General features: G+C 40.6%; 1 protein-coding gene across 1 annotated transcript; it reads left to right on the top strand.

Moving 5' to 3' along the window:
• The first annotated feature begins 1,256 nt into the window (after positions 1-1,256).
• capn9 (calpain 9) lies at positions 1,257-12,500 on the top strand. The gene is made up of 20 exons (XM_022767657.1): positions 1,257-1,537; positions 2,563-2,632; positions 2,719-2,837; positions 3,458-3,591; positions 4,119-4,287; positions 4,403-4,486; positions 5,445-5,530; positions 6,220-6,297; positions 6,745-6,905; positions 7,006-7,163; positions 8,322-8,530; positions 8,701-8,737; positions 8,821-8,901; positions 9,516-9,573; positions 10,157-10,221; positions 10,796-10,864; positions 10,965-11,043; positions 11,761-11,877; positions 11,994-12,052; positions 12,171-12,500. Exons 1-20 carry the CDS (start codon positions 1,337-1,339, stop codon positions 12,195-12,197), a joined length of 2,061 nt encoding a protein of 686 aa, XP_022623378.1. The 5' UTR covers positions 1,257-1,336; the 3' UTR covers positions 12,198-12,500.
• Positions 12,501-13,396: the final 896 nt, after the last annotated feature.

The raw sequence follows: 13,396 nt of genomic DNA, 5'->3' as shown, positions 1-13,396 counted from the left end.
CAAAGAGTCCTCAGTGTGGAGCTCCTCTATAGGTCCCATCTCTGTTTGACAGTTTTCTACAACAGTGAGTGTAGAGGTCCACCGGGGAAACGTCCGGTTCTCCTGATGTCCACGCCGCCGCCAGAGATCACAGACGTAGAAGTGAACCCACGGCTGTGAGTAAATCCACACTCCTCTGCAGACGTGAGGAATCCGGTGACTGTGCAGCAGGAATGTGGATGTTGTGGGTCAGACTGGCAGGGAGGTGGCACACCCCGCCCCCGTGTTCACTGCTCCGAGGACCAGAGGGAGGGGGAGGATATCCATCATCTGTATCCATGGACGGGTTTATAACGTGTAAGAGACCCCCCCCCCCACAAAGAGATGTTTGTAGCTGTAGCTCATCTCGGTAGAAGCTGCTGTGGTTTTTCTTCAGGAAAACTCGCACAGAATCAAGGTTGTGATTAAAATGCTTTTATTTTGTCAGAACATGTCAGAGTAAAATGTCCAAAACAAAGATCCCAAAAGGGAATAAAACACCGACCGGTTTCGACCACTACAGGGTTTTCCTCCAGCGCTGGTTTGTAGTGGTTTTATCTGTTTTACATCTCTTAATAATTCATATGATTTAATGTGTTTTTATTAAATTAAAAAAATGAGTACAACTGGGTAGAAAACCTCAAATATAAATAAAAATGAATCCAAACAAAATAAGAAAGTGACTAAGTGCAGCTGAGGAACTAAAACTAAAATAAAATCTAATAAAAGTCTGAATTTAAAGGTTTGTGGGAGAGATTTAAAAGACGTCACTGGTTCTGTGAACCTCACATCCAGATCCTGGTCTCCTGTAGTCTTCAGCTGGGACCCGGAGGAGTCGGGGGACCCGGAGGAACCAGGGGACCTGAAGGAGTCAGGGGACCCGGAGGAGCCGGGGGACCTGCACACTCAGGGGCCACTTCTCTGCACCGAGTATTTCTGCTTTTGATACTTGAAGGATGTTTTCTTGATCATGCTTCGTAAAATCTTACCTGCAGGAGTATTTATACTTTTACTGAAGTAAATGAGCTGAATATTTCTTCCATGTTGCCGAACCGTCGGGAATGAGTTGTCACTGTTTCCTGCCGGCCGAGCCCAGAGAGAGAGAGAGAGAGAGAGAGTCAGCAGGGGCGAGGTTCACCGCCACGGGAGGACAAACCAGTTTCTGTCTGGAGGGTGTGTACCTTCCAGTCCGACCGACCTGACAGCCCGTCCCTGCATCACACACACACACAGCAAGACACTCGCTCCATCACACGCCACCTCACGTCTCCTTCTCCTCCACTCAGCTGAGAAGAAGAAGAAGAAGAAGAAGAAGAAGATGCCCCTCCAGTCCACTCTGTCCGGCCGGGGCTCGACCCGCGCCGTGGACACTCAGGCGGACGGGAAGTCTTTCGAGCAGCTGAGGCAGGAGTGTCTCCAGAGGGGGGTCCTGTTTGAGGATCCGGACTTCCCTGCCGCCGCCGACTCGCTCTTCTTCAGCCAGAGCGTTCCCGTGCAGATTGAATGGAAGAGGCCAAAGGTATGTAGACGCAGAACGCTTCAGAGGGTTTGACCCGACGCAGCAAACATGTCTCAAACTTGAGCCGTCCTGGAGTCTGTCCAGTTTATCAATTCATGTCTTGAATCCAGATGAATGAAGACACGCTGTGGTCTGAGGGCGACCTGCTCATCTGATGAGAGGTCGCTCACTCAGACTGGAGCTGTTTTAAAACTGATCCCAGTGAATATTCAAACCGGCTTCAGTCTCTGTCTCCGAGTCTTAATCCTCAGTGAAGGAAACTGGTTCAGTACGAGCTGAACTAGTGACTGAATGAGCGCTGGCAGCATTAACACACAGAGGATCATTTCTGATGTTGTGGTTCAAAATAACTGAAGTGACAGTTTATCTGACGTCAGATTTATTGCTTTTATTATTAAAAACAAAGGCAATCGAGTATTTTTTTTCAGTTGTAGCTGCAAAACCAGTTCTGCAAGGAAACAGTGTAAATAGAGCCAAGTGCAGGGGCAGTTTCCTGTGTGGGACTTTATCCCCACACACCTGGCTGTTACCTGCAGTAAAACTGACTGAGTGGGAGAAGAAGTCGCAGTCAAGAACTCTTATCTGTTTGTATTCACTCAGTTTAAGTTAAGACATTTGTGGAGGCTTTCGTGTGTTTTTCATGAACTGATTTCCTCTCCTTTGTTTTTTGTCTCCTGAGCCACTCAACAAGTAAAATAGTTGTTTTTTTTTTTAAGCTCATTTCCATCGTAACTCACCTGACCAGAGTAAAACTCACCTGTCACGTTCGTTACAGTTACTATGCATGTCTGTGTTGGGCGTTCCTCAGGGCGAATGCTTCAGCTGCCTCTGTGTTCCTTGTGTTCCAGTCACTGGGATTTCAGGCTGATTAATATGCCTGGAATGTGAACACACCTATCAAAGGCACTTCTGTCACCTCTCACCTGTCTCTCTCCCTCCTCTCTCTCTCCCTCTCTCTCTCTCTCTCTCTTTTTCTTTTTTGATTGACCAACCTGTTCTCTTCCTGTTTCTCGTCTTCTCTGCAGGAGATCTGTGAAAACCCGAAGTTCATCGTCGGCGGCGCGGACAGGACAGACATTTGTCAGGGACAGCTCGGTAGGTGCTCCACTTGTCTGCGTGTGTCGTTCATACGGACGCATGTCTCACTCATTTACCCATGATGCACCTGTCTGTCACCACAGGGGACTGCTGGCTCCTGGCAGCCATCGCATCCTTGACCCTCAAAAAAGAGGCGCTGGCCCGAGTCGTCCCCCACGACCAGGACTTCGACCGCAGATACGCCGGCATCTTTCACTTCCAGGTGCGCTGCCCGGCCGGGCGGAGACGGAGTCTCACGTGCTTCTGTCTTTTTAGCCTCTTCAGTCGTTTCAGTCTGCGTCAACAAGGAGGAAACAAAACTCTACCCTGAAAAAGACACAAATAAAGATCACAGATCAATGAAGAACGGGCGGGAATAACTCTGTAGAGCCTGTAGGAGAGAGGAGCTGGAGCAGAGACTGTAGATTTAAAGATGAGATGAGTTATTCCTTTATTAGTCCCACAGTGAGGAAATTTGCAGTTTTGCAGCAGCAAAGTGACGGAACAAAGAAAAAAAAACTGAAATGTCAGAACCAAGTACTAAAAAAAGATAAATAATATAATAATATAATATGTATAATTAGACAATAAATATTCAAAACACAAAACAATAGCAGCAGATAAGATATTTCACAGCTGGTGACCCCGTAGTTAACCATCCATCTGTCTTTATAGAGAAAATAACAAATCATTTCACAAACAGAAGGAAATCTCTTCAGTCTTTGTGTCTTTACAGGATCAAAGTGTGTTTAGTGGAACCTCCCACATCCTAAATGATGAGCTGCAGGTAGAGGATGAGCAGAAACAAAGTGTTTAGTGACCGGCTCTCTGTTGCTCCCTCAGTTCTGGCATCACAACAGATGGCTGGACGTGGTGGTGGACGACCGGCTGCCGTCGGTGAGGAATCGACTCATCATGCTTCACTCCGCCTCCAACAACGAGTTCTGGAGCGCCCTCCTGGAGAAAGCCTACGCCAAGTAAACACAATTAAACACTTTACCTCCTCTCAGACTCATATCTGCTCACACAAGGTTTCACGTCACCATCACCTTAAAGCTTTAAGATTAAGTGAGGTACCGGGGCGGTTGTGGTTCAGATCTGATCGTTTGATTCCCAGCTCGTGTTGCTCCTTATAGTCAGACCAGCATGTTGCATGGTGGTTCACTGCCATCAGTGTGTGTGAAGGGTTGAATAAGAGGCAAAGTGTGAAGCATATAAATGCAGCAATTTACTATTTTACCTGCAAAACCAATGACATCCCCCTCAAGCTGTTTAGTGTTAATTAATGGTAGCTAATGGAAATTGTAGCATGCTAACACACATATTAGCATTTAACAGCCTCACAGAGCTGCTAGCCTAGCTGTAGCGCCTTATCTTGTTCGGGTATAAAAGCTGACATCCATCCCCTGGGGAACATGAATGCACATAAAAACACAGCCATCTTAAAACTCTTAGAATTAGATTCTTTTAAAACTACTTGTTTCTTGTCATTTGTTTATTCCAGGCTGCACGGCAGCTACGAGTCCCTGAAGGGCGGCAGCACAATGGAGGCCATGGAGGATTTTACCGGCGGCGTTGGGGAAATGTACGAAACCAAGAACGCTCCAAGCAACCTGTTCTCGATCATGAAGAAGGCCCTGGACAGAGGCTCCATGATGGGATGCTCTATTGATGTAAAGGCCTTCATATTTATACCATTTAAATGTATGCTGCATATTTACACCCTCCTGTGAAAGGTTTAGTCAGCTCTTCTGTTTTAAACACGTCTGGGTGGCTGGTTTTCTCCAGATCTCCAGCTCTGCAGAGTCTGAGGCCAAGACGACCACCGGCCTGGTGAAGGGACACGCATACTCCATCACAGGCCTGGAGGAGGTAAGTCCCACCACCCACAAGCTGGAGGCCAGGAAACAGCACGGTTTTAATGTTTTTGTATTTCTGACTAAATAAATAAATAATGATGAGTAAAAAAGAGAGAAAAACTTTGTTTAGTTTAATTACTGCTCCTGTGAAATCTCACAAAAAACCTCAAGGACACATTTATGAAATTGATTTTAAAACCTATTTGCATCAGAAAAACATACAATGACACAAAAATACAATCTTTTTTTTTACCTGCAACCTGTGTTTTTTTGTTTTTTGACTTTAACTTGAAAGTTTCAGAAGAAAAAATAATTTAAAAAAAAAATTCTCAAAGAAAATTAAATTACACCTTTTTAAAAGGTGCTATTTGTAAATTTTGCTATTGCTACGTAGCCAGCATTAGCATTAGCAGCTGTTTACTTACTAGTCTTGGCAAGAGCTTCAGCCAATGTTGCATTTACAACATAAGAGGTTATAATACGTCCTCGGAGCAGCGCTACTTCTTCAAAGCAGACCCGACGCTACAGTGACGAGACAGTCTGATCGGACTGGGGCTAGCTGGTTAGCATGCTAACTTCAGTAGAAGAAAGGAAATGAAGAAACTTGAGTTCAGCATCAAATTTCACTCCTTTACTCCCTTAAGATCTGTCTCCAGCGTGGAAAGCAACCTTGCTTCTATTTCTATCACTTTTCTTCTACTGAAGTTAGCATGCTAGCTAGCTAACTAGCTTGCCCCGGCCCAGTGGGACTGTCTCATCACTTTTCGATACCGAGTCAATGTAGTGTTCAGTCTGCCCTGAAGAAGTATCTGCTAAGAGGACGTGTTATAACTTCTAGTCATGTAAACGCAACCATGGCTGAAGCTCTTGCAAAGACTAGTAAGTAAACAGCTGCTAATGCTAACGTTGGCTATGTAGCGATAGCAAAACTTACAGTCACGATAAACAAATACATTCTTTCTCACTTTCAGGTGAATTACAGGGGTCAGAAAGTCCAGCTAATCCGGGTCAGAAACCCCTGGGGTCAGGTCGAGTGGAACGGCCCCTGGAGTGACAAGTAAGAATAAAGGGACACAACACATGGGGTAAAAATATAAAGTATACATATGGATGGACTATGACGACAATAGGCCCCTGAGCACGGACCATCATCCCTCCTTTAAAAGAGAAAGGTCTTTCAGTGTCTCTTTGCTTTCATTTAGCATCTCTCCGTTTTCATTTTGCAGCTTTTTGTAGTTGTTTTATCTCTTGCGGTAGCCATTTTGTGTCTTTGTATAGTTGTTTTGCACCTCTTTATGGTTGTTGTTCATGTCGCTTTTGTCCTTTTTCATCTCTTTGTAGTTGTTTTGTGTCTTTCTGTATTTTATTTTGCATGTCTGTAGTCGTTTTGTGTTTGTATGTTGTCATTTTATGCCTTTTGTATTTATTTGGTATCTTTTGTAGTTGTGTTTTCTGTGGTCATTTGATTGACTTTCCTATAAGAAATGTAAACCATCACTTCAAGCAACCATTGTCCCCCAGAGTAATCCTAATCCCAGATGCCTTCATTGTAAATTTTTTTACAAGGCCTTTTAAAATCACACACATAACATCAGTTTCTATAAACCAAATGTAATTTACAGCAGATTTAATTCCTTAGATGAAAAACAAATGCCGCCTGCTGGTGTCTGTATCTATGTTACTGCCTCTTCCTGATTCCTGTGCGTTAATGTCGTGACATGTTGTTGTGTGTCGTCTGTGTCTCAGCTCCAGAGAGTGGAATTATATCGACACAGCAGAAAAAACTCGCATCCTACAGAACTCAACAGAGGACGGCGAATTCTGGTGAGTCCACGTGATGAATCTGATCCAAACTAAAGAAGAAGAGATGTGTTGTTTGTGTGCAGATAGTAAACCCCATGTGGAGTAAATATAAAGGGTCAGATATCTCACACTGATGAGCCCAAACTTTTCACATTAGCTGCCACGTAGAAAGAAAGTACAGCCTGAGTCCAGGAGCCTCTAATTTGATCTTAATGAGCGAGTTAAATTTCATTATATTGAATTTCACTCAGTCAGTAAATCTCTCTCCTGATGGGAAAAGAGATGCTGGGTGTTGTAGTGAAGGGTCAGTGGTCTTGCACCTCAGTCTGCTCTTATTCAATGAATTACATTCACTTTTCCAAATCTGCAGACGATCATTAATTATCCAAGTTGAAACATTAATGTGAAGGTGAACTCTTGTGAATGTGCCATGTATGGAGCTGACACTGATGGCGTTTGTGACTCCAGGATGGAGTTTGATGACTTCAAAAGGAACTATGACAAGGTGGAGATCTGCAACATGACCCCCGACTCCCTGACCGACAACACAAAGCGCCACTGGGAGGTCAGCATGTTCGAGGGAAACTGGATTCGCGGCTCCACCGCTGGAGGCTGCAGGAACTACATCGGTGAGACCGGCTGATGGTTTGATTTGTCGCCTTTTGGCATTAAAATGTTCGAATGTAAAATTTTGTTTTCCTCTAAAACTCTGCATCTTCAAATCCTCAGACACATTTTGGACCAACCCGCAGTTCAAGCTGGAGCTGGAGGACGCTGATGATGACGACGACGTGTGCAGCGTGGTGATCGCCCTCATGCAGAAGAACAGACGGAAGCTGAGGAAGGAGGGCCTGGACATGGAGACCATCGGCTTCGCAGTGTACGAGGTCAGAAAACTGTGAAGCAACTTACAACAGGGTTTAAAATCTACTGCACGTGAAAGTGTTTCCTGCCACGGAGGAAAGGCAAGTTTCTCAGCCTCCTGGTCAGGACTCCATGTTGTGTTTAACTATTCCCATTCATTTAGCTCCTATTGAAATAGACTCAGTTCAAAATGCAACTTTATATCCACATTGTGAAAATGGAACAAACTCTACAAGGATGTGAAAACATTAACTCAGCCTGTAATGAAGAATGAATGAAGAACTTATACCAAAATGGATGAAAGTATACTGAGTTAATGACGAATTATATGTTTGATGCAATTTTTCCCACTGAAATACAGAGATGCTTCTTTATTTTATTTTATTTTTTTATTTTATTTTTTTTATTGTAACGACATATTTAGTTTATTTAGTCAAACTATATTTTTCTGTAACTGTAATCACAACATACAGGATGGTGTCATCAGCATAAATCTGGACGTTGCAGCAAAACAATTATTAATTATATTAGAATAAGTGGCTTAATATTGATCCTTATTGAAAACATTTATCAACAACTTTACTTGAAGTTATTTGAAACCACAGACTGAACTCTACAGCAAAGATTTGACTTCAATCAGCTGTAAAATCATTGACCATATATTTTAATCAATGGTTTAAAAAGCTCTTAAAGCAGATAAATAATTACTATTTTTCATCATCTGATTTGCTGGTAACTATGTTGTTCTGTTGTAGAATATTGATAACTTCAGACAACGTTTATAGTTTTGAGGGAGAAGATTTTTCAGGATGAAACATGAAACATGTTGACTATATATATCAGGAAGTACACAGAGCTGCAAAACAGATGTGACAGATGTGTAAAAAGTGTGGTCCACTGAATGTAGGCTATTTAAGTGTAAGTCTTATGAAAATGTGAAATTTATGGTTAAACTGAAGAATAATCACACAACTCCATCTGCTGATGAAGATCATTTACTATGGTCAAAAGCTTCAGGATAGTTACTAAATGGACCCAGGCCTACTTGTGAAAGCCGAAAACGTGTGTGTGTTAGCCTTGTACTTCCGTCACCCGTCAGTCTTTACGAACCATGTTGTGTTTTTATATCTTAATCATCATATTTTTTCCTCTCAAGTTAATTTTATCTTTTGTCCATTCAGGCTCCAAATGAGGAAGACCACCAGGGGAAGGATTTCTTCCGCTACCATGCATCCAAGGCCCGTAGCAGGACCTACATCAACATGCGGGAGGTGTCAGAGCGCTTTACACTGCCTCCTGGGAAATACCTGCTGGTCCCCACCACCTTCCAGCCCCACCACGAGGCCGACTTCCTCATCAGGATCTTCTCTGAGAAAAAGGCCGGAGCTTTGTGAGTCTTCAACTCTGGGCTTTTTCAATCTGATTAAGATAAAGTTCTAAAAGTAACACAGAATAATTGTTAAAAAAAATTAAAAGCAAAACATTTAAAATACCAAATGTCAGAACAAAATATCTGCAAGACTCTGAAGTTTTACCACGACTTGTGGTTCTGTCGCACAGGGAGATGGGAAGCAACGTTGATGCTGACCTGCCAGACGTAAGTAGATTGATAATCAATCACCCATTCTGTCGATCGATCAGTCAGGTTCGCTCGTACTGACGCTGTGTTGCTTCCACCAGCCGCCCATGCCCAGCCCTCCAGAGGAGGAATCAGATGAGGAGAAAGGCCTGAGGAGACTGTTTGAACAGCTGGCTGGTGCGGTAAGAAAACAAATATACATATATATATAAAAGTAAGAATATGTATCATGTTCCTATGAAATAGCACTTATCACCAACAATGTTTCCTCCTTCCTCTGCTGCCGTATTCACTAGTTTGAACATGTGTTGTTGGTAAAGAGCCACATATTTGTTGGTAGAGACCAAACTAGAGCTAAAAGAGGGTGAATGTTGGACTCACATTCATCAGGTGAACATAAAACACCTGTCCAGATCAATGATGATGTTGCCTCCTGTTTGTTGGACGTATAAATAAACAAGTGTTTGCTAATATTTTACTTTACAAGGTGATAATATGTTACAGGTGTTTGTCTTTCACCTTGTTATAAACTTATTCTGCCTCCAAGTGGCTGAAAAAATTGTTAATGCAGCTTTGATATTTTATGATTTGAATAATTTTCTAAAACCAAAATATTTTTCTCAACATGGAGAAAAATATGAAATTAAGAATAAACACTGTGAACTGAAAACAGATATTATTATATTATATTGAAATAAAAAGCTGAGAGTCGTAGATGCCCATTTTCTTTGGTAACTTACTGTATATTTTGCATCGGCCTGTATGACTTTTCTTTTCAACACTGGTGTGTGTGCAGGACAAGGCCATCTCTGTCCGGGAGCTTCAGCAGATGCTCAATGGCGTTCTCAGCAGACGTAAGTAAATGTTTTAGATGCTGTAAAACCTCTTTATGTCAGTGCTTCATGTAAAATGAACAAATGCTGGTAAAGTTGACATGGATGAAGTTCCACAAGTGATATCAGCAAACGCACGATGTATTATCACAGCTTATGCAGATGATACGCGATTATACCGTTCACTGTTTCCTCAGAACATAAGTGTTTCAGATTCACTGCTCAGCTCAATAAAAGACATCGGTCTCTGGAGATCATGAAGCTTTCTGCTGTTAAAGAGAGCAAGGACTAGAGAAGTGTGTAGAATCTAGAGTAGAAGTTACTGGTTCTCTCATTTAGGGTCTTATTGTTAAAAACTTCAGTTGTGGTGGCGAGAGAAGATCTCGTGTGGCGTTCACATTTAATCATAGGGATCCTACATTATTACTGTTATTTAATCAGGAATGGATGATTGTGTCTGTAAAAAGGATGACATTACAAATAGCAGTAAACAGAGGATTAAAATAATAAAATAAAGCATAACTATTTTTAGTCTCTGCTTTAGTTTATCAGACATAGTTATTTCGTTGAATTGTATTCTACTGTTTTAATCCTTTGTCCTCAGGAAAAGAGATCAAATTTGACGGCCTGAGTCTCAGCACCTGCCACAGTATCATCAACCTGATGGACGTATCCTTACACACTTCACCGAATGACTCACTTCAGGCTTGTGATTTCAGGATGTATTTATAAACTTCACTTTGCCTTTCTTTTTTTTTGCTTAAGTTAGAGGTTAAGAGTTTGAAGAAAATGCACTGTAAAACATCACACAGGAATTTAGTGGAATCAACTCACCTTTTTTCATCAACTTAACCTAAATATGTAAGTTTTATTAAATTTCAAGTCAATTCAACTTAAAATTTCTAGTGTTTATGTTCAGACCATTAGGAACGTGAGTTCTCCGTACTTTGCATTCATCTCTTTCAGAGACAAACAAAATATTCATGGTGGAAACTTTCTGTGTCTGTAATGTAAGATTCAACTTGATATCTGAAGTTTAATGAACTTGTTTTAACAAGTTCATTAAACTTCAAAAGCGACTATAATTATTCCACCTAAGTTCAGTTCTCTCACATTTTTAAGGCAGCAGAGGAACTTGTGCTTTTATGTTGAACCAGCTTGATTGACGGTGTATGATTTTAAAATAGCTGATAAGTTGATTGCAATGAGGCTTTTGAAGTTTTTCCTTGATGCAGTAAACCAGGTGGACAACACAGGGAAGCTGGAGTTCCAAGAGTTCAAGGTGTTCTGGGAGAAGATGAAGAAGTGGATTGTACGTGTTGGTTCATGTGGTAAAACTGTAAATCAGCTCTGATGGTGAACGTTTAGAGAGTGTGGTTCAACTTCTGATGTTGTTGTTGTTGTTGTTGCAGATGCTCTTCCTGTCCTTTGACACCGACCGGTCGGGGAAGATGTCGTCCTACGAGCTTCGCATCGCTCTCAAAGCTGCAGGTGAGTCGACTGAAAACTTAAGTTTAAACCTTGTGCAGAAATATTAACACGCTTTATCTTTGCAACTGTTTTTTTTATATTTTCATTTCATTTTATTTGCATTGGCAGACATATCATATAAGACTATTTTCATGTATTAATACATTCATGCACAGGACATGTATTGTTTATAAATGAAGATTTAATATACTAATATTTGTTTAACATATTGTACATATACTTGCAGTGCATTCTCAAATACACCAGTTAGAATACCATGTTTAATACACTGTAAAAGATATTTTCCATGTTTTTTCCATATATTTAAGAATACAAGAAAAAATATTATATCATTATATTTAAACAAATTCCTAAACAAAAATTAAAAACTACAGTTAATATCAGTATTAAATCTAAGTGCAAATTGTAAATATATCAGATTTTTCAGTTTCACATGTGATTGTGAAGCAGTTACTTCTCCTTTCATTATTGTTTATTCTAACATTGGTGAAAATAGTAAAGGTACTTGTTGAAGTGTTAGCAGAGGCTGGACTAGTGGTAGTAAAGGTGATAAAAACAGTCTTGCAAGAACTAACAATGGTAGTAACAGCAACAGCACTACAGCCAATAAAAATAATATTGATTGGTTTTTGGAAGTGATTTGTGGTTTGGGCGTAGATCTTGTGTACGGTGGCATTTGTGTTTGAAGGCTAACGGTGCAGCTTTGTTCCCGTGAAGGCATGCAACTGAACAACCAGCTCCTGCAGCTGGTCGGCTTGAGGTTTGCTGACGACAAGTACGACATCGACTTTGACGACTACCTCACCTGCATCGTCCGTCTGGAGAACATGTTCAGTACGTCGAAAAACGTTCAAATAAATTCCTCCCCTAGGTTTACAGTAACTACATTAGTGCCTCAAAATCATCATAGTAAAGATTCATTGGTGTTAAATTGTCTCTCTCTTAACCAGGAGCTTTTCAGGCTGTGGACAAATTCAAGAGGGGCCGAGTGAGAATGAACATGATGCAGGTAAAACCACATTCACGTCACACCTGACTCCTGCTGATTGTCTGGTTGAACCCAGTGTAGCTTGTAATGTTGTAGAGCTTATTTTAACTGCACTTTATTTTCTTTTAACCGTACACAGTTCCTGATGTTGTCGATGAATGTGTGAGGAGAAGCTGCTGAGAGCAAACAGAAGCCACCAGAAGATCAAAACTCAACGGACGTCTTTAAGTGCAGTGTCTTGAAAATTCAGATTCAGATACACACGTTTTCTTTTTCATGTTAAAATTCAAAACAAAGACACATTTTAAAAGCCACTCTTTGGGCAAATAATGTGAGATGCTGTCTGAGCTAAAGTTTTGCAGTGGGGGATGGGCGGTGATCTTTGAGTTTTGCTGACTTTTGGACAAAACATTGTTTTATTTTTTTTCTGCTCTCTGCAAGAATGGAAATAAATTTTACTATAAATTTGGTCTTTGATGTAGAGAAACACGATGATTGACAGTCGTCGTTTACATTTTATTGTTTATCAGTGGCGTTTATCTTCTGAAGTCGGCGTACTTTACTTTTATTTTCATTAAATTCTGCCACACATTAAACTTTACTACATTTAAGAGGAAAATATTGTACAACAAGCAATCTCTGAGTCACTAAAAAACTGAAAGAGTCGTCAGGAAAATGAAAAAGATTTTACCTGCCTGAAAACAGAGGAAGTGACACATCCCGTTCACAAACATGAATCTATTTGGTCAAAGGCTATAGTTGCTGTTATAAGAAAGAAATACAATATGCACTGCCATGTACTTATCTGGTAAAATGCTACTACAGCCACTGCTATAAGGAAGAGCATTGTCTGCACAGATCGCCATGGTAACAAGCTGCTACAGCGACTGGTGTTCTTGTAAAGTGCCTTGAGATAATGTATGTTGTGATTTGGGGCAATACAAATAAAATTGAACTGAATTGAACTTCCTCTAATAGAAAGGGACCCTGAACAAAAAACACTGTAGTAGATATTAAAAATCAAATAAAAATGAAGACAAAATAATAAAGATAAAATAGAAAAATGCTAAAAGAGAGGAGATGTTTGGAAGTGAGTTATAAAAGTACAAATAAAATAAATAACAAGAAATAAAGGAAAACAATTCAGAAAATAATCATAGAATAAAAAAACATACAGTAATAGTAATTAGTAGTAAAATAGCCTAAAGTATATAAATAAATAGAAAGATGAATAAATAAAAGTCAGTTAATTCTACTTGCAAAACAGGCTATAACATGACAATGTAGAGAATAAACTGTAAAATTATGAGTAATGTAAAATAAGTAACAAGCAATAAATGTGATGAGCAATGTAATACTGAGAAA

Source organism: Seriola dumerili, unplaced genomic scaffold (assembly GCF_002260705.1).
Source record: "Seriola dumerili isolate Sdu_G_001 unplaced genomic scaffold, Sdu_1.0 BDQW01001246.1, whole genome shotgun sequence".
NCBI classification, from domain to species: Eukaryota; Metazoa; Chordata; class Actinopteri; order Carangiformes; family Carangidae; genus Seriola; species Seriola dumerili.
The sequence above is the reverse complement of the archived record's forward strand: the minus strand, read 5'-3'. Positions and strand labels throughout refer to the sequence as shown.